General features: G+C 34.3%; 1 protein-coding gene across 1 annotated transcript; it reads left to right on the plus strand.

Annotated features, from left to right (window-relative positions):
- Window positions 1-1183: 1183 nt before the first annotated feature.
- LOC117106926 lies at window positions 1184-3735 on the plus strand. The gene is made up of 3 exons (XM_033248448.1): window positions 1184-1384; window positions 2285-2982; window positions 3081-3735. Exons 1-3 carry the CDS (start codon window positions 1184-1186, stop codon window positions 3733-3735), a joined length of 1554 nt encoding a protein of 517 aa, XP_033104339.1.
- Window positions 3736-26589: the final 22854 nt, after the last annotated feature.

A 26589-nucleotide genomic window follows, 5' to 3' on the forward strand; every position in this document is an offset into this window, starting at 1 on the left:
CTTTACCTAGCTTAGCTTAGTTGTCTTGCTCTATTGTATCTATTGTTATGTAAATTGCTTCGCTCTGGGGGTTTGCTTGCATGTACCAATTGAATAAGTACCTTTATAAAGCTTAGTATAAGTAATCACTGTTATATTAACTGCTATGCTCAACTGGTTTGAATTAATTCTATAGTGTGTTGTGATTGCCCGCAATAATTACTCTGAAAGATACTGAATTGTCGCTCAATAATTAATCTCAGGGTTTTTGATTTCTCTATCATCATGTCTAAACCGCAACCGGTGGAACAAGTTAGCTCACATGACAATCGTTTACCCCCTAAACTGGATATCGTAGATGATGAGCTAACACCACCAAATCTAAATGAAATTTCACCGCCGGTACTATGTCAGATGAGTGACGAGTATCCCCCACTTTATGGACCGCAACAGCAGCAAAAGATTGAAGGGGGAAATGTCAAGGATAGTTTTAATCAAACCTCACTGCTGCTCACGTCATCAGATGATTTTAGCATTACGCTTTTACCAAATGATCTAACGTCACAAAATGTTCACACTAATCTTAATACCTGTTTTCAAGCCATTAAAGTTCTTCAATAGTTGAAAACCTATATGGTAAAATAGGAGAAAATTATGAATTGAAGGTTAAAATCATTGAAAAAGAGAAACAAATTGTTGTAAACGAAAACAAAAAGCTGAAAGAAGAACTACGAGGTAAATGTAAATCCACTTTCGAAGATCAACATCGTGTTTCTGTTGAAAAACATCAATCTGAGTTTAATGAATTAAGGAAAAAATTAAACAGTTAAAATGTAATAAGCCACCTAAAAAAGACAACATTGTCAAGCAACAAGTGGAAGGTCCCAAAAGAGATGTCGCAAACCTATATCGTAACATCAAGCTTCTACTTGAGAAAGAAAAGCAGGTCACACATTTACACGAGCAACTCACTTCTGCTTTCAGGGAAGTTTCAAAAGCTAAAGATGAAGCTTTTGAAGCCAAATCTACCCAAATTGCAGTTGATACCTCAAATTTTATTCCAGTGAATAGGCACAAAAGTGTACATCCGGAGCATTCACTCATTGCCACTAAAACAAGGTGTTCATCTACTGATGAAGAAGGCGCCAACTAACCATCTGGTGGAATCAGAAATCATCGTTCCAGCCCTTGTTTACATAATACAATGTGTGACTCTTCTGTTGTCCTTGGTTCACAGATCACCTCATCTGTAAATGAAAGTAGTGCTGAGATGGACTCTCGCACTGATACTGAACCATTGATTGATAACCTGTTTAATGCGTTGGAGCCATGTGATAAACATGTAAAGGATCACGGATTGTCTAGTTTTCAACCTCAGAATCTGGTTTCTTTTGACCCCCGACAAGTTAGCTTCAGAGGGGGTGCACCTAAACTCAAGAGGAGTTGGTACATTTGCTAACAACATTATTCGAAACATTGTAAACCCATTAGGATATCGTAAAACCACTCGTCAGCAGACTTACCACACTGAAAGATCATCAACTTTTCCGTTATCCAATCAGTATCAACCGAACCGAAGATAGTCCAAACAAAAGCCGCAAGTGACTCGGTTGTCAAGTCCCGGAAGACATCAAGACAAAGACTGGAAAAAGTATCTCGGAACTGTCCGACAATTACTTAATCCACCGTACACCAGAGGTCCAGAGTAAACTCTGCAAGAAATTGCTTTAACAACCCTGGTTTTCACTTATGTTCACATCTTCATCTTTGTGTACTAAATGCACGCTCATTGCGAAATAAATGTGATGAGGTTGTTGATTTTGTTATTGATCACAATCTTGATATTGTGGCTGTATCTGAAACATTGCTTAGGCCTAAAGATGATATTGTGATTGGAAATTTAACTCCTCGTGGGTATAGTTTTAAGCATGTTCCTAGAGTAGATAGAAAAGGGGGTGGTTTTGGCATTATTTTTAAGTCAGATTTAGAGGTAAATTTGAAAACTGATGTTACTCAAAATTCATTTGAAGCCATTCATGTTCAGATTACTTCTAACTCCAAATCGTTTGCCTGGTTAATATTTATCGACCTCCGAATTTGTCTATCCCTGAATTCCTCAATGACTTTGAAAAGATGATATTTGATTTGCTGTCTGATGTACGTGTACATCCTGATCTTTCTGACCATTTTGCGATAATGTGCAAACTTGACCTTAAAAAAAACCTGCTTTGCCTAAAACTTTTATTAAAAACAAAATTTAAACATGATTAATATTGAGAATTTTTAAATGGATATTCTTGCTCAGGTTTCCGATATTTCGTTTGAAAATTGTAATTTAAAAGAGCTTGTTGGTAGATTTACTGCACTGAAAGCAATTTTAGATGAACACGCTCCTTTTAATACAAAAATAATTAAACCCAAAGCTTCTAAACCGTTGTTTACAGATGAGATTCTTTCTGCAAGAAAAACTCGCCGTCAACTTGAAAGAAAATGGATGAAATCTAAGACTCATTCTGACAGGCAGAAGTACTGTGACCAAAGATGTTTAGTAAATGAAATGGTTGATAAAGCTAAAACCATGTATTATTCTGCCCTTGTTAGGGACTGCTCTGGTGATCAGAAAAAGCTCTTTAACATAATTAACAACCTCCTTCACCACTCAAAGTATACGGTTCCTCCTTCTTCTGTATCAAATCAAGCTCTGGCACATAAGTTCTCTGTGTTTTTCGAGAACAAAATCCAAAATATTCGTAGTTCTTTTGCTCAAAATCATTTAAGTGACGCTACTGGTGATTCTAATGTGATTGGTGCAGAGGAAATAGCTAGGTCTATATTGCTTTCTGAGTTTGATCCTGCAAGTGAGGTGGAAATAAGTGACATTGTTAGAAGTTCGCCTTTGAAATCTTGTCGACTTGACCCGATACCTACTTCTTTGATAAAGTCTTGTCATGATACCTTGGTTCCTATCATAACAAATATAGTAAATAAATCTCTTGAGAATGGGTAGTTTCCTGATGCGTTGAAAGTTGCGCATGTTTTTCCTACTTTGAAAAAATCCAGCCTGAGGTTCTCAAAAATTACAGACCTCTTTCTAATTTAAGCTTTCTTGGTAAGATAATTGAAAAGGTTGTGTCTAAACGATTGTTGGCCCATGTTAAAGAACATACTTTACTTGATTCGTTGCAATCTGCTTACAAAGCACATCATAGCACTGAAACAGCCTTACTTAGAGTTAGCAACGACATCCTATGTGCAATGGACGATGGCAAACTTACTGCTTTAGTTCTATTAGATTTAAGTGCAGCTTTCGACACTGTTGACCATAATGTTTTGCTCCGTAGATTAAGTACGCACATTGGAGTCGAAGGTCTTGCACTGGAATGGTGTCGATCTTATCTGACCAACAGACGTCAACATGTATGTATTGGGGACGCTTTCTCCAAGGAAAGTTCCTTCAATTTTGCTGTTCCTAAGGGATCTGTTCTTAAGCCACAATGGTTCAATATTTATATCCTAGCTTTTCGGGATATAATTTGCAAATATAACTTGTCCTACCATGTTTATGCTGACGATACTCAGATTTACCTCTCGTTTAAGCCGTACATGGCGCAACTTAACCTCCCTCTAGAATCACTCGAAAATTGCATTTTAGAGCTACGTCTTTGGATGAAGCAAAATTTTCTAAAATTGAAAGACAACAAAACTGAATACATACATTGGGTCTCGCCAACAGTTGGAGAAACTTCCACTGAGTAATTTAGTTATTGGGGAAACCCTAATAGGCTCTGCTGCGCTGGTCAGAAATCTTGGTGTTACTTTGGATGCTAATATGACAATGAGTAGACATATTTCAAATATCATTTCAACATCTTCATTTTATTTACGTAACATTAGAAGCATTAGGAAATCCCTTGACAATGCAGCTGCTGAGCAACTTGTTCACTCGTTTGTTACTTCATGCCTTGACATGGGTAACTCGCTCTTGTATGGACTTCCTGAAAAACAAATCCAACGGCTTCAACTCATTCAAAATGCTGCTGCACATGTAGTTACCAAGTCACCTAAGTACTCACGCATAACAAATACTTTGAAATCATTACATTGGCTCCCGGTACAACACCACATTGTAAGTCATATCACTCTTACGGGGATCGAGCTTTTAGTATTGCTGCTCCACGTATTTGGAACGCTTTGCCTTGCTCGGTCAAACACATTAAATCTTTAAACTTGTTTAAAAAAAACGTTAAAATTGCATCTCTTCACCGAGGCGTATAGAGAACCTTGATGTTTCTCTGTTGAATTTATATAATTAAAAAAAATAAATAAATAAATACAAAAAATGATACCACTTTTTCTCTGTCGACGCAATGTTGCTCCTTTTGCAGTGCACGGTAGTGGAGCCCTGGGCTTATCCCGGGGTGGAAGGTGCTGATGTTCAACATACTGCCTTGGAGTATCTGCGCATACTTATATGGGGAGCAAAACTGCCTCGATGGGATAATTTGGTATGCGGATTCTGCTTGAAATTGTTCTGGAATTATTCAGGATTTTCACTGAGGCGTATAGACTACCTTGATGTTTCTCTGTTGAATTTATAATACTCACAAAAAAANNAATCCTCAAAAAAAAAAAAAAAAAAAAAAAAGACTAAACACATGATACCACATTTCTCTGTCAACGCACTGTTGTTGCAGTGCACGGTAGTGAAGCCCCGGGCTTATCCTGGGGTGGAAGGTGCTGATGCTCAACATATGGCCTTTGGGTATCTGCGTATACTTATATGGGGAGCAACATTGCCTCGATGGGATAATTGGTATTTGGATTTTGCTGAAAATTCTTCTGGGAATTATTTGGATCTTGTTGGTTTAATTGTCTATGCGCCTTGAGCACCTTTGGTGGAGATGTGCGCTTTATAAATCTTTCTTGTTATTATTATTGTCTAGGTTGCTGGTCGATCGATCATTGTCGGCCGCGGGACGATTCCTCAATCAGCTGCTCGCCAAAATTGACAGACTGATCATGAATATTAATGAGTTGGTTAGAAAGTTGCTATTAAGCTCCTGAAAAAAAGTGATCAGCCTGGTTTTCACCTGATTTTGATTTCTCATCATATCATGTTTTGTTACATCTAACGTTTTTGATTTTTTTTTGTCGTTACATCTAAAGTTTTTGATTTTTTTTTTTGTATTTTTCACGAACTCAAGAAAGGTTAAATAAGCAATATATGACGACTTATTTTAAACCCGCACTTGGCCTTTAAAAATATATGATTTCTGTTCCCCAACCTATTTCCAGCAAACCTTTGAAAATTTCATCGCAATAGCTCAATGGGAACTGTGTTGTTGCTAAGGAGTTTCTTTGATTGCTGCTGTGATTTTTTTTTCAATTTCTTCAGTCCTTTTAAAGCCCTTTTGCTCAGAACTTTATAGTCCAGTTTAAAGAAAATGAATATAATTCAAAATAGCTTAAATTTACACATAGTTGTCCGATTAAGGTCATTGAGCCCTAATTATAAAGTTAATGATGTGATCTACTCATTTCCATTAAAACAAATATTTTGATAGAGTACGAGTTTACAGCCCTTTTGTGATCTTAAATCACATATGCAAATTAGCTTAAACATGCAAATTAAGGATGGAGATATGGCATGTTTTGGCAACAACTGGTCGTGCAGATTTACTTTCTTTTTTAAATTGTTTAGAAGATGCACTTTTCTATTTGCTTTAATGTAAAATGTTCAAGTGTGACCGGAAATGCAACATTTGACCTATGACCATATTATTTTGCAGGATTTTCAAAAATAGTGCAAATGTGCAAAATAAATATACTTCCAGAAATGCAAACTAGCATAAATATGCAAATTAGACATGGAGATGAAGTGTTTACCTAAACTAGCATTCTTTTTAAAATTCTTAAAAACATGTATCTGTTTGCCTTATTGTAACATTTCCTCAAACAGTAATTGGAACTGCCCCTTCACCTAACTATATTTTCCAAGGTTTCTTTATCTCTACCACTATTATTCTGAATTGAAGTTTTTTCGGATAAATTTTTCAGTTTTATTGGTCTTTCTTAAACTTGTTACAAACTTAATCTTCCATTTAAAATCAGCAAAGTTTAATGAAAGCAATAATACTGTCAGAAAGTAAGTAAACGTGTAACTTCTAACTATGAATGACATTATTAAAATTTAAGCATAGTTAAAGAAATAGATGATGGCTCTTAGTGGCTTTCGTTAGATGCACGAATAAAGTACAGTATAAATGAATTAAATTAAGTAATGATTTAACTCTAGATGAGAATTTTGTGTAAAAGTCAACATAATCATGTTCCTTACCTTTTATTCAGCAAGTCACCTTGTTATTGCCTTCATAATGACTGGTCATGGTGATTTAATTTTAATAGTCTCAACAATAACGAATTTGGGCTTTTTTTTTTTATTTTAGTTTCTTTGGCAAGTTGTTCTAGTTCTTTTAGACTTTCATTGTTTCAAAATATATATTTGCTATTGGTGCATTATGAAGCTTGATTATGTCGTTGGGTAGAGTTAGCGGTAGAATGGACGTTGCTTAGCAATCTTTAACATTTGGTGCAGTGTTATTGTTGCAGTAGGAAATGGTCGAGGCATGGGTTGGTATGTATGTTTGATTCTATACTTCTAGCGTCAAAAATTTCAAGACAAAAAGATTTTGTTTGTTTTATAACCATACAGGTTTCTAAGCTCTTGTTAAAAATGAAATACCATTACACTTTACTTTATCATAAAACTTTGTTGAGTCCATGTTGTTGGGTAGATTTCGTCGTAAAGGGCCCTTGACCATCAGCTAAATTTGACAATAATGCAAATTATTGAAGTGTTGACCAGTGCAACTTATATGGATCCTGTCTGAATAATATTACTAAATATATTTGGGCGTGAGGTCTACAGTCGAAGCCCCGGTGGGTTCTGCGAAACCCCAAAACAAGAGGATGTTTGTGCTTTATGGGTCTAAATGATGCTATAAAGGCAGATATGTTTGAAAATTCCTGTGTCTGGGTGAGTCTGCAGTGCATTAGTTGGGGTTGGAGGACCTATTTGGGAAATTTAAAGAAGAGGTTTCGCCAGAAAAGAGGGGGGGGGGGGTTGCTAGAAAAGGGGTGTTCGTCCGAACCATAATCCCCCCCCCCCTGGATATGGATACGGGCCTGGTGAAAACTCTGAAATTAATATTCTAAAGGACTCGTCAACGAAGTAGACATAATGTCTACTTGAAGGTCTTGTAACGCCAAAGTTAGGGAACATGGTTTAAAGTAAAGTTTTCCTAAAAACATCTTGTTAAGGTGTCAAATAGAAATATATATCTGAATAAATTGAAACCAAATCTAAATCTCTACAAACACTATGCACGGAAATAGGAAAATCCCTTAAAATGAAGTCATAGGTCAAATGTCATTTTTCCAGTCCTCTTGGTATTTAAAGAAAATAGAAATATGTATGTTCCTAACAATTTAAAATAGAAAACAAGTCTGTACGAGCAGTGGTTGTCAAGATATCGTCACCAGGGGCGGATCCAGAGATGTCCAAAAGGGCGGCCGAAAGGGGGGGGGGCCGAAATTTGGGCAGATCGAGACAACACTGAATTACGAGGTCCGGGGGGCAAGCCTTCACGAAAATTTCTGTGTTGTAGACGCCCGAAAATAACATTTGAGGCGTTGTGGGCTATCGATTTTTCTTTTTCTTTCTTTTTTTCCCTTTTTTTTTACCCTCTCAAAAAGGGTGGGGGGAGGCTGGGCCGCCCCCCCCCCCTAAATCCGCCCCTAGTCACCGTTTTCCGAAACGTTTTGTGTCACGAACCAAGGCAATTCAACAGAAGGACGCACATCTCGGGACATCAAAGGTTATAACTCTGGCATCGACATTCTAGGCGCACGTGCGTCCCTACACGCTGAACGTCACCAAACTATAACCATGGAGGTATTATTAAGAAGGAGATCACTCGGCAACAGATCCCTTTGACGCGACAAACCTATGTGTTCCCCGCCTTGATTTGACTGGACAAAATTGCAACAAAACGTTTTATGATCTAAATATAAACTTAATTATATGTAAAACAACATACTAAAAGTTTACCAAAATAGGACGTACATAAAGGTGTTTTTTATAACCAAAAGTTCAGCACTATTTGAAAGTATACTTTTACACGGTCGTACTGCGGTTTTTGCCGGAATTGAAGAGTAAAGGCAGGCTCAGGTCGACACGGAACTGAAAGGAACTCAACTCAACTCGTCGACATGAGCGCTCCGCGCAACTGAAAGGAACTGAACGGAACTTGACTCATGTCGACTGGCAACTGAAAGGAACTATTGGCTAAAAACATTTTCCTCGCGAAATCCCATCAACTGCAAAATGTCTGTAATGTTTTTATTAAGACATGTAATTGTTTTAAAAAGTGTATCTACTTTACATTTTATTTTGAAAATGTCGACCGGCAACTGAAACAGGTGCCTGTTTGATTAGTCGACAAAATTGAGTTTTTAAAGATTTCAGTTTCTTCGAAATCTCATCAACTACAAATAAATGTTCGAATGCTTGTAAAATTAGACGTGTGGTTAAAATATTATAAAATTACTTTTGAAGCTTATCTACTCTTTTTTTTTTAACTTTATAAAAGTGTATCGCATATTGGTCTATTTAAAATGGGTTCATGCAAAAACTGGTGGAACAATTAAAGCAAAAAAGGTCTTTTTCTATTTTGAAAAAAAAACCAAAAACAAGAACGACAAGTATACACGAATGCATTTTATACGTGACAATGCTTACGTGAATCAGTTGTCAAATATGTTATAAAAATGTATTAATTTAATATTACGCGAATGCAGCAGCATACTTTTGATAGTTTGTAATTTAACACTACATGTCAATGCACAGAGAGACTTTCTGAATAAGGAATTTAGCTTTTCTTGACCTAGGCCTATGCCTATGCCTAGATAATAATGTTCTACTGTTAAATAATTTGTACAAAACTAACTTCAAAAACAATGCACACTGCCAAGAAGTACTGGATTATTTATAGTTCGAAAAAATGAATTTTGGAAGTGAAATCTGCATGCCAGTTAGTTGTCAAGTCTTTACTCGTCGTACGTAGAGTTAGACGTAGGCTAGTAGGCCTGGACATAGGAAGCCTGCCTTTTTTCTACGCTCTAGGCTTAGCCTAGGCTAGCTAGAATTTGGTAAGTATATGCTGTATTATTATTATTATTATTATTATTATTATTATTATTATTATTATTATTATTATTAATATTATTATTATTAGTATTATTATTAGGCCTAGCCTAGACCTATATCTAGCGTATGGCCTATATTTTCTAAAACAAAGAATAAGTAATCTGCCATTAAAACAAAACATTGTAATATATATGATATTTTTTTTTCAGTTAATGCCTCTTGATTACGATTATTATCAGGATCAAAATTTTCAGTTCCTTTGAGTTCCGAATCAGCATTTATTTCGCGTTTTTTTCAGTTCCGCAAAAAGTTGAACATGGGCAACTGAAAGGAGCTCAACTCAACTTGACTCATGTCGACAAATATGCGCGACTGTTAGTTCCTTTCAGTTGCGTTCAGTTCCTTTTAGTTGCGCAGAGCGCTAATGTCGACAAGTTGGGTTGAGTTGAGTTGAGTTGAGTTCTGTGTCGACCTGAGCCTGCCTTGAGACCCGCGTGCGAGCTTCGCGATCGCGAGATTTGGTGTGCGAATCAGAGATTACAGGAATTACAGAGCTATAAATATTGGAAATTAACAGGAATCATGCCAGAGCAGTTCCATGTATGACCCAGACAAATTGTATTGTAAAGTCTAGGCCTGCCTTGTAATAACATCTCATTTTTTAGGCCCTAGCTTAGGCATTGCTCTCTTGCTTTCCGGTTCAGTCTAGTAGTCGCGCACACCTTGAAGTGTGTCACTTTCCCCGCATTGCAACGTTTTCTCGGCGGCCAACGCACGCATGAACGTCACAGAGAAAATCTTAGTAACGTAGGCCTAGGACTATTTTCAATGTAATGTCACCATTAAGTATCTAAGTGTAGAATGGAACCAGAAATGCATCGGCCTACTGATGTAGAACTACTACTTTATTTATTGTCGATTACCGTTTTTTTTTTTCATTGTACAGTATCGCAAAAACTAGAGCAGTCTAAAAAAAATAATCTTTCAACTTATATTTGGACGCCTTTTGAATTTATTTTTAGGATTCAAATCTGTATCATAACATAGGGCCTACTAATTATTGAGTCGTTTACTCTATTCATGATACATGCATCCAATAGAAAGCTCAATATTGAAAAAAAAAAATATTGGTCATTGAATTCGCATCACGAAAATGGGAACATAACATAACTATTGTGGTTTTGATTACATTACTGCTGATTTCATATTGACGGTAAATGAATTTTGCATTGGAAATTATTAATATAAATTAGTTCTACTGTAACTCACTTTTAGGTCAATATAAATAAAATTTTTGTAATTTTGAAAACATTATACCAACACCCCTAATAACGGTACAATTTCACGCTTTGGTTTGTGTCCCTTGAATATGGGTACCCTTATTTTATTGAAAAGTCCCAAAGGGCCCCTGAATAGGGGTTCTACTTTATATCGAAGTACTGTAGTGTGTTGTAACAACAATATAATTTGATAAATATACTTATTAAAGAAAATAATTATCTAAAACAGCTTTTCAATTTAATTTTTATAATTTGTTGATTTCCATCGGTTTAATCTGACCGTGTTAAATCTTACATTGGTTTCTAACACCTTTGTCATGTTTTTAATTCCATAATGCCCGCTAATTTAGTAGGCACGAAGGCGTAAATGTCCCCCAATATAGACAAATAAGGAGCTGAGGATGCGAATGAGTGACAAAACACCGTAAATGTCTAATATTTATTACACGACCAAAACAAATATCTGCGGTCTGACTGAGATTATAGTACACTGCATGCAGGCACGCAAATTGGAGACAATAGCCAAACTTTTATCAAATTACCGTATTTTATTTTAAAAAGATTTTGTTTCGATGTTTTGACTCGAATCTTTTGATTTTTTAAGTATTTAATTTCAACACTTAAGACTTTCTGTATAATCTTTTGGACACTTAGATGCGATCAGGCGACCCTCAAAAATTCACTCACGACCCAAACTTGGGTCATGACCCATGGGTTGCCGATCGTAGAATTAATCAATTAGTAGTATATTATAGATTTTATTATGACTGTATAACAGTTAGACCGCATGTCATGCATGCATAATATATGCCAAATACATATTAATGAAATTTCAGTTCCCAAACATTTTTATTTGTCAATTATAGGTATTGGAGACCAACCATCTATAATTTCCATTTTTTACTTGCCTGCCTACCTCCCCTCCCCCTCCCCACCACCATTGCCAAACATACTAAAGTTCATTCAGTAAAATTCCGTCATGGCTATCGGTATTTCCTTTGAGTTATAATCAGCTGGTACACAGAGTAAGAACAAACAAGATTTCTTTCTCCAGACATTCGGTCCTTGAGTAGATAGCAGTAGCTGATTTAGGGGGTGGGGGCCTTTTTAAATTAAAAAAAATATTGAGAAAAAATATTATATTCAAATTTTTGTCTACATTAATCATACAGTTTCTTAGCTCTACTTCAGCCATACGTGGTTGGGATTGAGGTAAAAAAGAAATATAAAATAGTACCTAGATAGGAAAAGACACTTTTATATACTGTAGTAAAATTCATTATCATCATCACATCACCAGGCAAAATGAAGCGTCAACAAATTTCTCATGATCTCTTAGCGATTTTCGGCAACCATAGAGATCTAATTAATACTGTATATGTGATGTAAAATTAATCATCATTGATCGTATGTTTCTTTGTTGTTTTTTTTTTTTTTTTTTCTCTTTTGTGGATTTATCCCACTTTTATTTGTCAATTCAGTAGTACAATTTACAGCATGTATCGCTCATCAACATCAATATTTTACATCATATAAAAATAGAGTTATGGTATAAAAGAGATTCCTTTTCATGTACAATTTTAATAATTTGATTTTTGGAAAAAAAGAATTAAAACCATTTTCTCATATTTTTCTGTGTTAAAAAAAGTGTAAAGAGCGACCTATGGTTCCACTTGTTAAGATTTTTTAAAACGTAGCTTTATAAACACTGTATAAACCGACCGAAAACAGGTAATCAACATCACATATCACAATCAACAATATTTCCCGTACCTAAAACAATGTTTTTAAAAGTAGTTTCGATACCAAATCTGTTAACGGTTTCACTATTTATATATTTCCATAGCATGCTTGCTTCAGTACAACTAAATAATAAATGTTCTTCATCTTCAACAACTATGTTTTACACTTATCTGACTCATATAACTTCCATGTACAAAGCCTCTTTTTAGTGGGCACTAAATTATGCAACAGTTTAAAGTTTAATTGTTTAAGTTTGTTTCCCTTGATATGTTTAACTTTCCTTTCCCATGTTAAAAACCAGTCAACTGAAGTATTAAAGTATTGGTCCCATTTTCTTTGACATCTTACAGGTTGTAGACACTTTTTTCTGATAAAACATAGATATATTTTTTTACTACTCATATTGCACCAGTTTTGAAAGGGTTTAATATTTTTGTCCATGCTTTCAACATTTTTTTTTATGAATTATATATTTCCATTCTTGTGGAATTGCCTTAAGTAAAAAAGAAAATTCAGAGACCCAATTAGCTTTTCCTTTCAACACTGTAAGCAACTCTGCTGTGTTACATAGCCTATTGATGGTTACAACATCTTTTATTTTGTTAATACCGGATCTAATCCAGTTTCTGTACAGTAATGAGAAGCCATTATATGTAATCATTTTATTTCCCCATATTTGCTGCTCGACAACCTCATCATAACATGCCGGGTGCTGGGCAATAATTTCATTGAGCTGAGCTAAAGCAGTTAAGATTGAAATATATATCGCTGGCATACCTTTAATAGCATGTCCTTTAAAATTCAAATGTGATACTTTCTTAATTACGTATTTTGGGCCACTTTTGTTAAAATACATAAGAGGCAAACACTTCCATTTGGAATTATCCTCATTAAACAAACGTTTAAGCCAAGCTATGTGTAATGATTTGACTTGAGATCTAAATTCTGGAGCTTTTAAACCGCCATGTTCATAATCATTGATTAAAATTTTTCTTTTTATTTTTTCAATTGTTTTATCCCAAAGAAACTCATAAATATTACTCTCAACATCCTTTATAACGGACTCGGGTGTGTCAATAATACTCGCATTATAGACGAGTTTTGATAGCCCAAGCGATTTTAAAATTGTGATTTTACCAAAAAAGGTTAGGTTTCTTTTTCTCCATGAGTTTAGAGTATGCTTAAAGGAATCAATTTTGTCAGACCAGTTTCTTTCAAAACAAAGCGTTTTATCGTGGCCAACATAAATTCCAAGCACCTTAAAAGCATCATGTACCCATCTAATACAAAGAAGATTGTCTTTTCTTAATTTAGAATGTCATAACAACATTGTGTTTGTCTTATCTCTGTTCAAAAACAGCCCAGAGACCATTCCAAATTTTGCAATCTTATCAATACACTTCTTAATACTATTTTCATCTTTTACAAATAATACGGTATCGTCGGCCAGCTGCGCAATCTTTAATTCTATAGTATTGTTTTCTTCAGTATTTGGTAACATAATACCATTAATAGATTTGTCATTTTTTATTTCATTAGCCATGACTTCGGCAACCATTATGAATAACAGAGAAGACAGAGGGCAACCTTGTCTGATACCTCTGTGCATTTTGAAGATCTATGAGAGCCAACCATTGTTTGTAATAATACATTCTGTATCATTGTATAAAACTTTAACCCAGTTAATAAAAGACAAGCCAAAGTTGAAAAAGTGGAGCGTTTCGTTTAAAAAATTTCACAGTATCGAACGCTTTTCTAAAATCAAGGCTTAACAATGTTCCTGTCATCTTATTTGCACCCATAAACTCAATTAGATCTTCAATAAGTCTAATATTCTCGCCACCAAAACGACCTTTTATATATCCTTTTTGATCATTACTAATTATTTTTTTCTATAACATTTTGCAATCTCTTTGTTAAAACAAAAGCTGCAATTTTATAGTCCACGTTCAGTAGGGTTATGGGTCGCCAGTTACTTCAGATTTCATGGTCTCCCTTCTTATGAATTAGGTTTATAACACCTCTGCGTTGAGAGCATGATAATTTTCCAGTTTCGAGAGACATATTAAGGGCTTTACAAACTATTGAGCCTATCTTTGGCCAGAATAGCTGATAAAACTCAACAGTGAGTCCATCGGTACCTGGTGCTTTGTCTTTCTTCATAGAATATATAGCGATTTCACACTCGTTTAAATTAAGCTCTCCTTCACATGACTCGCTTTCAAGACTTGTTAATTTTTTGGGTTTAGTTAAATCTAAATATTTTTTAACATTTTCAATGTTTATATTTTGATTTGAATATAATTTCTCGAAGTGCTTAACTTCTTCGTTCAGTGTTTCACTAGAATTTTGTGTGAGTGTTCCATTTGACCTTCTTATTTTTTTTAATTGTTTTTTGTTTCCATTATGCTTTTCGAGCCCTAAAAAAGTATTTCGAGTTAGTCTCTCCTTTTTCTACCCATTTTGCTCTTGAACGAATTTGATTTCCCCTCGCTTCATATGCATATATACTTTCCAGTTCTGCTTTTTTTGAACTCAATTGAAATTCTGCTTCATGCTTATCTAATTCACTATTCATCAAATTAACATTTAATTGTTTGATTTCTTTTTGTAGTTTTTCTTTTTACTGTTTTTATTTTTATTTTTAATTTTACCAAATTTTATAGCGTATTCCTTAACTTTGACTTTAATCATTTCCCATTTATCACTTGGGTTGAGAAAGTTTAGCTTTTGTTTACATTCCTCAATGATTTCGCTAACTTTCTTGGTAAAAGTAGTTTCAAGCAAAAAGGAAGAATTTAGTTTCCATACACCAGGACCACGTGAATCCTCACTTTGACTTATTTTAATGGAAACTGCCTGGTGGTCAGTAAAAATAGCGGGTCTAATATCACATGAGGCAATGTATCCTGCGTCATGTAGTGATTTTGAGGCCAACCAGTAATCCAGCCTCTTGAATAAGTTCGCTGACTTTCTACGCCATGTGAATTGGATTTTGTCTTTGTTCATGACTCTCCAACTATCAATTAAATTAAATATATTCATACATTTTTTGACTGTGTATACAGAATTATCCCGTTTCTTTTTGCTCCCTTTTTTGGTCCAATGTTTCACCTTGTATACATTTCATATCTCCACCCATGACAATATGCATGTCTGAATGGCTATCACAGAATTTTTGTATAGTTTTTTGTAGGTTTCTAAAAAAGGTACTTCGTGACATATAATCGTTGGGGGCGTACACATTCACTAATAAGTATGAAACACCACTAACTTTTATATGTAATATAATAAAACGGCCGTGTTCATCAACTTCCTTTTTAACCAACTCACAATCAAGGCCTTGCCTAATGCAAATGGACATGCTTCAGCTAAAAGGCGTGCCATAGCTATAAAACGATTCTCCTTCCCAAAGGAAGTCAGATTTATTAGTTACATCATCCGTAAGATGCGATTCTTGAACAAGGAAAATGTCTACATAGTTATCTTTTGCCCATTTTAAAATCGCCCTTTGCTTTTGTTTAACTCGTAAACCCCTAACATTTAGAGACAGACAGTGTACGTTTACGTTATTGTGTGAGGCACTATGCGAAACAGTGAACGAAGTTTTTTTACTTTGGACATTGTTTGAGGCAAGACCAACACTTGGAGCGTCAGCGTCCTCAATGTGCGTATCTCGTTCTTCACTATTTGTGATACCATCAAAGCTGGAATCACTGCCATTTGTTTCGCTTATTTCGCTTTGATCTCTCGGACGCTCTGTCGAGGCATCTTTTTCATGTCTTCCTTTTGCAACTACTTTGTACCACATGTCTTGGATGAATTTTTCTCCCGCCGACTGCCGAAAAAGATCATCCGATCTGCTTTGCTCGGATGTAAAAATGTCTTGCAATGTGGGTTTTATCGGATTTGAAGCCGCGGTGTGGTCATTGAGCTTGTCTTTTGCTGGATTTGCAAGATCTTCATTGATTTTTTGTGAGAGTTCTTTACAAAATCTCGCAGTGTGCCCCTTGTTTCCGCATTTATGGCATGTAAATTGCACCTTTTTAGGGCATTTATTTGCTCTATAGCCTGCTTCGTTGCAAGAGAAGCATTTGTTATGCATGTCTAATTGATCTCTATGGAACAGTCTGGCGCTGAATCCATTTATTTTTGTGGATCGCGGTAGGCTACCTCTGAACGGTTCAACTATGGCAGCTCTGTCGCCATTAACAAATCTAGATAGCTTTCCATTAATTCTAAACTTGACATATTGGATATCCCCGATTAGTTTGCAGCCTAGTTGTGTAAGGCAAAGTTTAATTTCATCATTGTGTACTGAGATTGGAACGTCTTTTATAAGAACACGTATACCATTGTGCGAAGGCAAATATGGATTCGTGTCATACACTGTTACGTTTCTTGAATTTATGTTAATCCCAGCAGAAATAAATTTTACTCTGTCCTCATGGCTATCTAGATAGATTCTCCACAGGTTCTTTACTTTCTGTATTCCGATTAAGCTCTCACCACTAATGAGATCACACAGAGCGAAGTAAATCTTTTCCTCAGTCAGAAAGCCATTGTTTTCTTTACGTACATCGTCGTCTTTAAAAAAAATCGGTTTCACGCTTGGTAAGATAAGATCCTTTTGTCTGGATGTTACGTAATTCTCATTGTTCACGCTACCCAGGCAGGTAGCATTGGGTACTTCATGTGTAGGCCTATTTATATCGTTAAGCGTAGACTTACTAACTGTAGTTGTGACAGGTACCTTACTGGCTGGCATCGTACATTTATCGGGCTTAGGCATTATCGTCTCCGGGTGAACTCATTATTCACTGGCAAGAAACCTTTTAGATGATGTAATTCCAAACAAGAGAGTTGAATCTCCAAACAAAACAAAGTATAACTTCTTCACTAGGAATCCAATAGATTTCTCTATACTTATAAAAAAAAATCAGATTTTAGGACTGTGGTCAACTGTACCGTGGTTGAGTATGACCACAATCAACTGTATGTTTTTTTTTTGTTAATTATGTACTTTTGTTGCCATGAGAAAAAAAATAATTTCATATTTTAATTTGACAATAAAGCTATCTTGTATCTTGTATCTAATATGAATTGCTGCGATAGAAATATAAAACATAACTGTCTTCGATTATCTACTTTACCTACTTCATTAGCCGAAAACCAATTTATCTTTACACACTTTTTTCAGACTTGTATAATAAAGGCACACGCACTCGAGTCGTGTATTACAGTTAATTCAGATGTTTGTGGACAGAAAACACCGGTATCTTATTATAAAATAAGATGTTCTATGCCTGTAAAGTAATATTTCTTTAAAATCTGGTCATTTATGCAGTTAAATTTAACAATTTCCAGGTATATACTTGACTTCCTTAGGAGTTTACCTTGCGGACGAAACGTGAGAGGGACCACCCCCTTAAAATAGTTGAGGGTACGTGTCGCCTGTCACCCCCGTCCATGCTATTCACCAGAAGACAAGGCATTATACAGTAATTCGGCATCGAATCCTGAATTTACGTGATTTCCAACATTTTTTTATATGAAGAGAGTAGAATAGAAGGCTTATTTCAAATAAATCAATTATCAGTCATTATTATACTTTTTTAAATATCAGCAATTATTTTACACTATTTGCTAATAAATTTGTTTTATTGCATTAGCTATAAAATCTAAATTGGTGTTTTTACTGTAGGTAAGCAAATATAATAATAGACCTATTCTTAATATAGGGCCTATTGATGAAAGATCACATACCTTTTTTCCGACTCATGAGTCTCAGCTGGGTCGGCGCACACTGGGCAGGCCTCACTATTTGTCAATTAATCGTACCTATCATTGTATTTAAAATTGAAATTGAATAATTGTTGTAGATCCATCTACCCGGAAATTAAATATTACAGAGGTTACTATCTAACAATTTCAGTTTTAATTCCGTGTTTACATTCTGGGAAGTGACGTACGTACGAACTTGCGTACGAACGTACGCGTTGCGTAAAGGAGTACGCGCAGACTGTTGAAGGTATGTTAACCAATCAAAAGCGTCTGCAACAAATGAAATTAAAGCGCTTCGTATCCAAGGCACAGCACACACATCATAGGGCGTATAAGCCCAGTGAAATAGTTCAGTTTTCTTTGCTATAAAAATCACCTTTCCCGTGGGTATATTTTGGTAAACTTTTTGTATGTTGTAGATATAAAATTTAACTATATATATATATATTCATAAAAAAACGTTTTGTTGCAATTATGTCCAACTTTGGTGCTTAAAATCCGTATTTCTGGTGGACTAGGCCATAAACCGTCAGCGTACTTGACAAATTACTCACGCGCGTGTTAGTTGCCATGATAATCGCGCGTCGTGGGATGATTACAAATGCCTAATGATATTTTGCACTAACATTAGACTGAAATTATATTCTTCATTTCAACATTAATTTTACCAAAATTGTGGTGAATTGTCGTTCATGAGACTCACTTCGAAGAAAAAATTTATAAATTTTCTGTATATACTCAAATGTTCGTTTTCGGCACCTTATGCCAACATTGTCATAATGACAGATTAATGTTACATAAGAGCATGAAACACCATAAAACGAATGGCACGCATAGACTAATAATTGACGGCTGTACTCGCAACTAGTATCGGATTGTCGATGCCAAAGTAAATATCAAAGGACTGTACGCACGCGCTATGTTCGAGATGTGCGTACTTCTGTTGAATTACCTTGCACTGACCATGGAGGTATTATTGAGAAGGAGATCACTCGAAAAAGCTACGCGCACGCAGCGCTATGCAAATGAACCAAGTTCAAAGTTGCCACAGCGGGTAAAGAACGTTTGCGCGATGCCTTTGAAGTCCCATGTGTTCCCCGCCATCAAATTTTCAGCAGGCATAGTTGACCAAAAAATTGAACATGACGAAATGGAGAGCACCTTCTTTTCTCAATGCGCACTACATACTGTCAATCACTATGGCTGCGCAATCTTGTCTATTTTGAAGCTGATACATTTATCTCTCATGAAATATCAAACATATTTATATTTTCCACCAAGAAAAGTTACGAATTTAATGGAACATTTACATGACCTATAAAAGTATAGTATATTTCAACTTCAATTTTAATAAATTGGCCAAAATTCTCCAATTCTAATTTTAACAGATATTCATTAATAAATGATTAAGGATTATAAAACTAAGTCATTTTAAGGTTAACGAGAGTTAAGTATTCGAAAAATGAATAAAAAATCTGAGTATTTTTCAGTTTTACGCTGACTTAGCTTTATAGTCGAACCAGTCAATTTTTAGACAAAATTATAATGAACACAGAAGTAATTTTAACATATATAACAATATTTTACGGAATCCGTTCCTGAAATATACAAATAATAACATACCAAAATCCCGAAAAAATCTAATCACAGAGGAACACTCTTCAATATAAAGATATTTAATGGGTTAAAATCAAACGCATTATTGCACAACTGCTCTGCTGGAAGCGTATAAATGCATGTTGTTGCCAAGTTGTTGCTAACGAAAAAATGTGAATTATAGGGTAATACGCCCGCGCGATCAAAAAGCGGGGAACACATAGGTTTGTCGCGTCAAAGGGATCTGTTGCCGAGAGATCTCCTTCTCAATAATACCTCCATGCACGGACACAGACTTCAAAAATCATATTTTTTTCAATTTTTTCAACTTTACCTTTTCATCTAATTTTTAAGAGTGGAACTACACTAATTAGCTAATAAGCTAATTAGCCGTTGCGAACAAACTGAGGAAATTGATTTTTCGTTTTCACGAACAAACACCCCCTTTTATTGGGTTATTGAAAGACTCGCGTGCGGCGTTGCAATCGGGCTAGATGAAGAATTAGATTTTCCTAGCTTACCTAGGCATACGGATAGTCTTCTTGCAGTATACTTGGGATAGGTCTATACACGTGCATCAAATGTAAAATAATTATTCGTTAAAACATAATGATTAAAGCAGGAAAAGCCGAGATTGTAGGCCTTTCTTCGCCCTTGACTAAAATGGTTAACACATAGCTAAAATACAGTTTGTGCAAGTTTGTGGCTTAACAACGGGTGCGCGTACAACGCATACCGTTTTCACGAAGAGACACAAACTTCACTCTACGTGTAAATAACATATGTTGTGTTTATTCTGATCGTTTTCACGAACAGACACAAACTAATTAACAGGTTGATTAAAGAAAAGAAAATAAATTACACATTAAATGTGTAATTATTTTTTTTTTGATTGTTTAATGCTTTACATATGTAAACAAAATATTTAAAAAATAGGGAAATTTACAAATTTGTGAAGTAGTCCACTCCAAACGCGTTTTTCTCAAAGCGTTGACTTCGTCGTAATTGAAGTTTGTGTCTCTTCGTGAAAACGTTGACGATATGATGTATGTCTATCTTTAATTTGCATATTTGAGCTAATTTGCATGTCAACTAATGTGTAACTTCACCAGCCCCTCCCACATTTGTTTATTTTGGGTATTATAATTATTAAATTAATTTTTCATTTGAAAGGGGTTTGTTTTATGGGATTAATTAAATCATTAATTTTATATATTAAATATATATGCTAAAAATAGCTAAAATATTTAAAATGGCGGCCACTTTGAATTTCAATTTTTTAAATTTGAAATGAAATATTTTTATATTCATTGTCACTTATATGAAAAAATATTTTATACATTAGTATTTTTTAATGTCAAATTTTTTGTAATAATTAAGCATTCTGCGCATGACACTGAAGACGACGTACTGTACCTGTAGTTTGCAAATAGCCAGAAATTGATCCTTTTTGAAAGAATATTTCGGGAATCATTGGGTACATTACACTTCAGATCACCTAATTAATGGTAATGGGTGACAAAAAAGGGGAAAGGTGGCACCAGAAAGTCAAAAAGAAATATAGAAACAAAGTTTGCCGGTGTGGAGCGGGAAGAAATTGCAGGCATTCAAAATGGCGATGCCCGTGAAGGCGGCGAGGTGCACGTGAGTGACCCAATAAACAAAAAATTAGATAGTGTGACGAAGCTGTTGCAGGCTGTTTTAAGATGCTTGGATAATGTAGAAGCAGGATTAAATTTAATGAAAAATCGAGTTAATGAGGTTGAAGACAGTCTGCATAAGGTACTTGAATCTTTAGACAAATTGAAAGAAAATCAAAGAATGTGTGCTTCAAATCTTAGATGGCCGCCTTAGAATAAAAGGTCGAGGACTTAGCATGTAGACTGCGTAGAATTAATAATTTTGTGTGGGGAGTGCCTAAAGAAAGTGAAGGGGAAACTGTCAACAGTTCATTAGTGATTTTATTAAAGTGGAAATGGAGATAGAGACGGTAATTGAAATTGAGCGTGCACACCGTAGGCCAATGGGTAAGATTTCGAGAGCTCAAAGCAGTCATCGAGGGAAACCTAGGCCTAGGAATATTCATGTGAAATTTCTCCAATACTGTGACAGGGAGGAAGTACTTTGAAAAGCCCCCAAAATTATTTAAAATAAATGATATAAAGAAAGTAAAATATTTATTTGTGGTGACGTGACAGAAGCTGTAAGAAACGATAGAAAGAATTTAATTACCTTGAGAGAGATCAGCTTCGTAAAAATGGGAAATTTGCTACAAAGTGCTTTGATCTGTCCCGCACGATTATTATTGAAAACTGAGGAAGGTCGTTTTAAGCGAATTGATTCTATTGGAAATTATATGAAATAATTTGGTGCTAGTGGTTGAGAACTTAAAGGACTTGATTCTTATTGTATGTGTTTTTCCGCTTCGTGAGAAATTTTTTCTTGAACGTCTTCATGTTCTTTTGTGTCTTTTGCGTGTGTGCTCTCTGTTTTGTTTTTGTTTTTTGTTTTTGTTTTTTGGTTTTTTTTTTGCGATTTGTTTGTTAAGGTTGAAATTATATTCTGGCAGATTTTTTGCATTAATAATTGCTTATGTATTAAGAAGGAAATGGGGTTAATTTTAGAAATATTGTAAACGATGGATGGTAACCTAAAGACCGTATCTCATGGTGTACAAACACAAATGCGGATGCTATCTTACTTCAGGAAACTCATAATTATGAAGATATTGAAAATCTTTGGCAGCATTGATGGGGTGGAAATATTTTTATTTTCTCAAAGTAATAGTAAAGTAGAGGGGTTGCAATCCTTAACCAGAAGAACAGAGATATTAGAATCAATTAGGCTTATAAAGATAAATTTGGTCGTGTTTTAAGTACGAATTTTATTAAAAATGACTGTTAGCTTGACAAATATCTATGGTCCCAATATTGAGCATATGCAAACACATTTTATGCTAATTTAAAAACATCTTATTAGAAAATACTTTTGAATAAAAAGATATAATAGTTTTTGGAGGTCACTTTAACTGCATTATTAATGTTCAACTTTATAAAAAAGGGAGGGGGTGGTAAAGCCTTAATGAAAGATAGAGTGGTTAAACAATGTATATTATTGATACGTTTGATCTTACTGATATTTAGAGAGCTCGGAATCCGTCAGCCTATCGATATACGTGGAGGCAGACCAACCCGCTTATTCAATGTAGGCTTCATTATTTTTTTACCAGTAATAATTTGCAGGAATATGTAAATCGTGCTGATATATCACCAGGTATAAGAACAGATCATTCAGCAATATCCTTAACTATTGAGTTATTGAAAGATTTAAGAGGGGGCCTGGTTTTTGAAAGTTCAATTACTCTTATTTAAATGATGCAATTTGTGTTAAGGAGATGACAGATCATTTAAATATGTGGTTGAATGAGTCATCTATTACGGATAAATTGGAAGGAATTAAATTTAATTTTAGAGAATGTACCATCCTCTATGCTAAACAAAACTGTAAAAAATGGAGAGATAAACTTTCTGTCTCAATGAAGAAATTAAGTATCATGGAAAACCTTTAGCTAAGAATCCAAACAATGATACTTTGCATTCAATTTCTATATTGAAAGAAATAGAAGAGTTAGATAACAAAGTTACTGAGGGGATTATTGTTGTTAGAATTAGATGGGCTGAAAAAGTGGAAAAATAATACATTTTTCCTTGAGTTGGAAACAGAAATGGGACGAAAAAACGTTGTTCAAAACTGATTACCGATGATGGGATAAAGTAAATAATCCTATAGATATTCCTGGCTTGCAGAAGGCTTATTATAAAGACATTTACAGGTCTCGAATACAAAATAATGTGTTTTTGCAGAACAAAATTAACCTTCACAATGATCAAAGTGGATTTGTTAACAAAAATGTATATTGGGGAAGCAATTTGTACCATATCAGATATAATAGATTACACGAAATTCTTTTATACAAGCCAGGAATTATGTTATATTTGACTTCGGAAAGGCTTTCGATCCGTTGGTATGGAACTTTTTGTTTAATACTTTAAAATGCATGAATTTTGGTGAACAATTTACAAATTATATTAAAACTTTGTACACAAATATTACCAGTTGTAATATAAATAATGGCACAAGCTCAAACTCATTTCCTGTGGGTAGGGGGGTTAGACAAGTGATCCCCTAAGTCCGTATCTTTTTAGTTTAGCAATTGAACTTTTATCTTGTAAAATCATGGGGGACGCAAATATGAGAGGTATTTCAGTAAAGGACAAATAAATCAAAATTATACAATATGAGAAATCTGTGCATAATTTATTTAATTTATTGGATATATTTGGCAGTGCTTCGGGCTTGACATTGAATGCAAGTAAGTCACAAGCAATGTGGTTGGGGTCAGATAGATTTTGTTTAAAAAAAAAAAACTATTTGGCGTAGAATGGCTCACATTAAACCAACCAATAAAGGCTTCATGCGTGTATTATTCTTACAATAGTTATGTAGCTGCAGGAAAAATTTGTGAACCTAAACTTAACAATTAAATACAATTTTAAACATTTGGAAAACCAGACATTTCACTTTGTCATGGAAAAATATTTTTATTAAAACTTTTGGGCTCTCTCAATTCATTTCTTTGGCCTCTGCTATTCACATTCAAATTAACATTTTTAATAAGATTGACAAAATTGTTTACAATTTTTTGTGGAAAGGAGGTAAGGGCTTTATTAAAAGAAAAGCGCTTATTGCCAACATAGAGCATGGAGGACTAAAAATGGTCGATATCAAATCCATGTTTAAAGCACTAAAAATCCAATGGATCAAACGCTATCAAAATAGTAATGCTGCTTGGAAATGTCTTTTAAATAATTTGTTGGCCCCCATATGGTGGATATTTAATTGTAATATGAAAGAAGAACAGGTGTTTGCATCGAAGAATGTAGTTCCACAATTTTATAAAGCTGTGCTTGTATCCTACTTTTATCTCACTAAACCTTATGAGGTTAATTTTATCTCACAATGTATTTGAAATAATTTCAACATTAAAATTAACGGTAAACTATGTCTCTATGTTTCACTGCTTAACAGGGGATGGAATTGGTAAGTGATCTTTTTAATGATAATGGAGAAAAATTTTCCTTTGACTTTGGCTGGCCAGAAGCATAACAAAGACTTGTTTTTTAAAATGGAGAAGTGCGCAATTCTACAATCTTGAACCACCTACCGCCCAATTGAATGGAATTATATCTATTCTTTACCCTTTAAGTGTTGTCAAGATCAGATACTCAGGTTTTTCAGTATAAAATCAACACAAATTCCATTATGACAAATACAAGACTTTACCTTATAAAAAAAATGAATAATGATGTCTGTTCACTCTGTAAAATGCACAGTGAACAATGAGACATCTTTTGTTTAAATGTGACAGAGTAAAACCAATTTGGAGAAGGTTTTAAATTTGGTGGAATGAGGTAATTTAACAAAAAATTACTTTAGATTTCAAATCAATTATTCTTAGGGTTAATTTTTCATAAACCAGATTTGTTGTTGAACCTACGCATAATAATTATAAAAAAAATCATTTCTGGGAGTCGCTTTGGAAAGTTTTTAGCTAGATTTCAATACTTCAAAAGTTTTCCTTGAAATTTCATTTTCAAGTTGAAAGAAATATTGCCATGGAGAGAAATAATATGAATAAGTTTTCTGCTAAATGAAGTAAAATAGTTGATTTTATCTTATATGTCCTGGGGTTTATTTAATTATTTACTGATATAAAAAATAAAAACAAAAAGGTAATTGTAAAATAATTTATATATACAATATGCAGATGATACAACATGTAGTCTTAGAGGAACTATTCTGGGCATAACCTATCAAATTGTAATGAATTTTAGTTTTTTAAATATAATTTGAAAGAAGAATAGATGTTTGCATGAAAGACTGTTCCACAATTCAATATTAAGACGTGTTTGTGTCTTACTTGATTTCACTAAACTCTATGAGGTTAATGTTACCTCACAATGTATTTGGAATAATTTCAACATTAGAAATAATGGTAAACCCTGACCTTATATTTCGCTAATTAACAGGGGGATGGAATTGGTAAGTGATCTTTTTAATGATAGTGGGGATTTTTTTTCCTTTGACTTCTGGCTTACCAGAGGCATACCAAAGAATTAGTTTTTAAAATGGAGAAGTGTGATTGATGCAATTTCACCCACTTGGAAGATGACATAGTCAGGGTTAAAATAGAAAGGATGTAAACGTAAGGTTCTCCAAATATTTGAGGAAAGAATAACAACAAAAGCAATATATCAAATATTAATTTGTAGATTTATTGAACCACCTACCGCCCAATTAAAATAATAGAGTAGTGAATTTATCATATATGAAAATCAGTGGATTCATATATTATTTACCTTTCAAGTGTAGTTAAGATACAAATACCCAGGATTTTCAGTATAAAATCAACAAAAGTTGCCTTATGACAAATAAAAGACTTTTTGGTATGAACATTTTGAATAATGATGTTAGTTCACTCTGTAAAATGCACAGTCAAACAATGTGACATCTTTTGTTTAACTGTGATAGAGTAAAACTAATAGGGACAAATTTTCAAATTTGGTGAATTGAGACAATACAACAAAAACTCGTATTAGATTACAAATCAATTATTTTTTGGGGATAATTATCTTAAACCTGACTTGCTGTTAAAAATATTTTTTTTTCAGCTGGCTTTCAATATTTCAAAATTGTGCTTAAATTTTTATTTTTCAAGTGTGAAAGAAATATTGCCATGGAGAAAAAAGCTCCGTATAAATTCACTGTTAAATGAAATTAAAATAGTTAATTTTATCTGAATTGCCCAGGGGATTATCTATTTGTATCAACAACAAAACAATGAAAAGGTAAAATTTAGGTTTTAAAGAAGGTTGTAAATTTATGGGATTGTTTATGTGTAGGTCGAATAGGTTATTCAAGTATGATAAAAAAAAAACC

This window comes from Anneissia japonica, unplaced genomic scaffold, assembly GCF_011630105.1.
Source record: "Anneissia japonica isolate Jap-2015-1 unplaced genomic scaffold, ASM1163010v1 scaffold284776_len174044_cov101, whole genome shotgun sequence".
In the NCBI taxonomy this organism is placed as follows: Eukaryota; Metazoa; Echinodermata; class Crinoidea; order Comatulida; family Comatulidae; genus Anneissia; species Anneissia japonica.

Coding starts and splice junctions, on each gene's coding strand:
- LOC117106926 (XM_033248448.1), top strand. CDS start 1,184: ATGTGTGACTCTTCTGTTGTCCTTGGTTCACAGATCACCTCATCTGTA. Junction 1,385..2,284: donor TTTCTTTTGACCCCCGACAA/GTTAGCTTCAGA, acceptor ATTCTTGCTCAG/GTTTCCGATATTTCGTTTGA. Junction 2,983..3,080: donor AATAAATCTCTTGAGAATGG/GTAGTTTCCTGA, acceptor TTCTAATTTAAG/CTTTCTTGGTAAGATAATTG.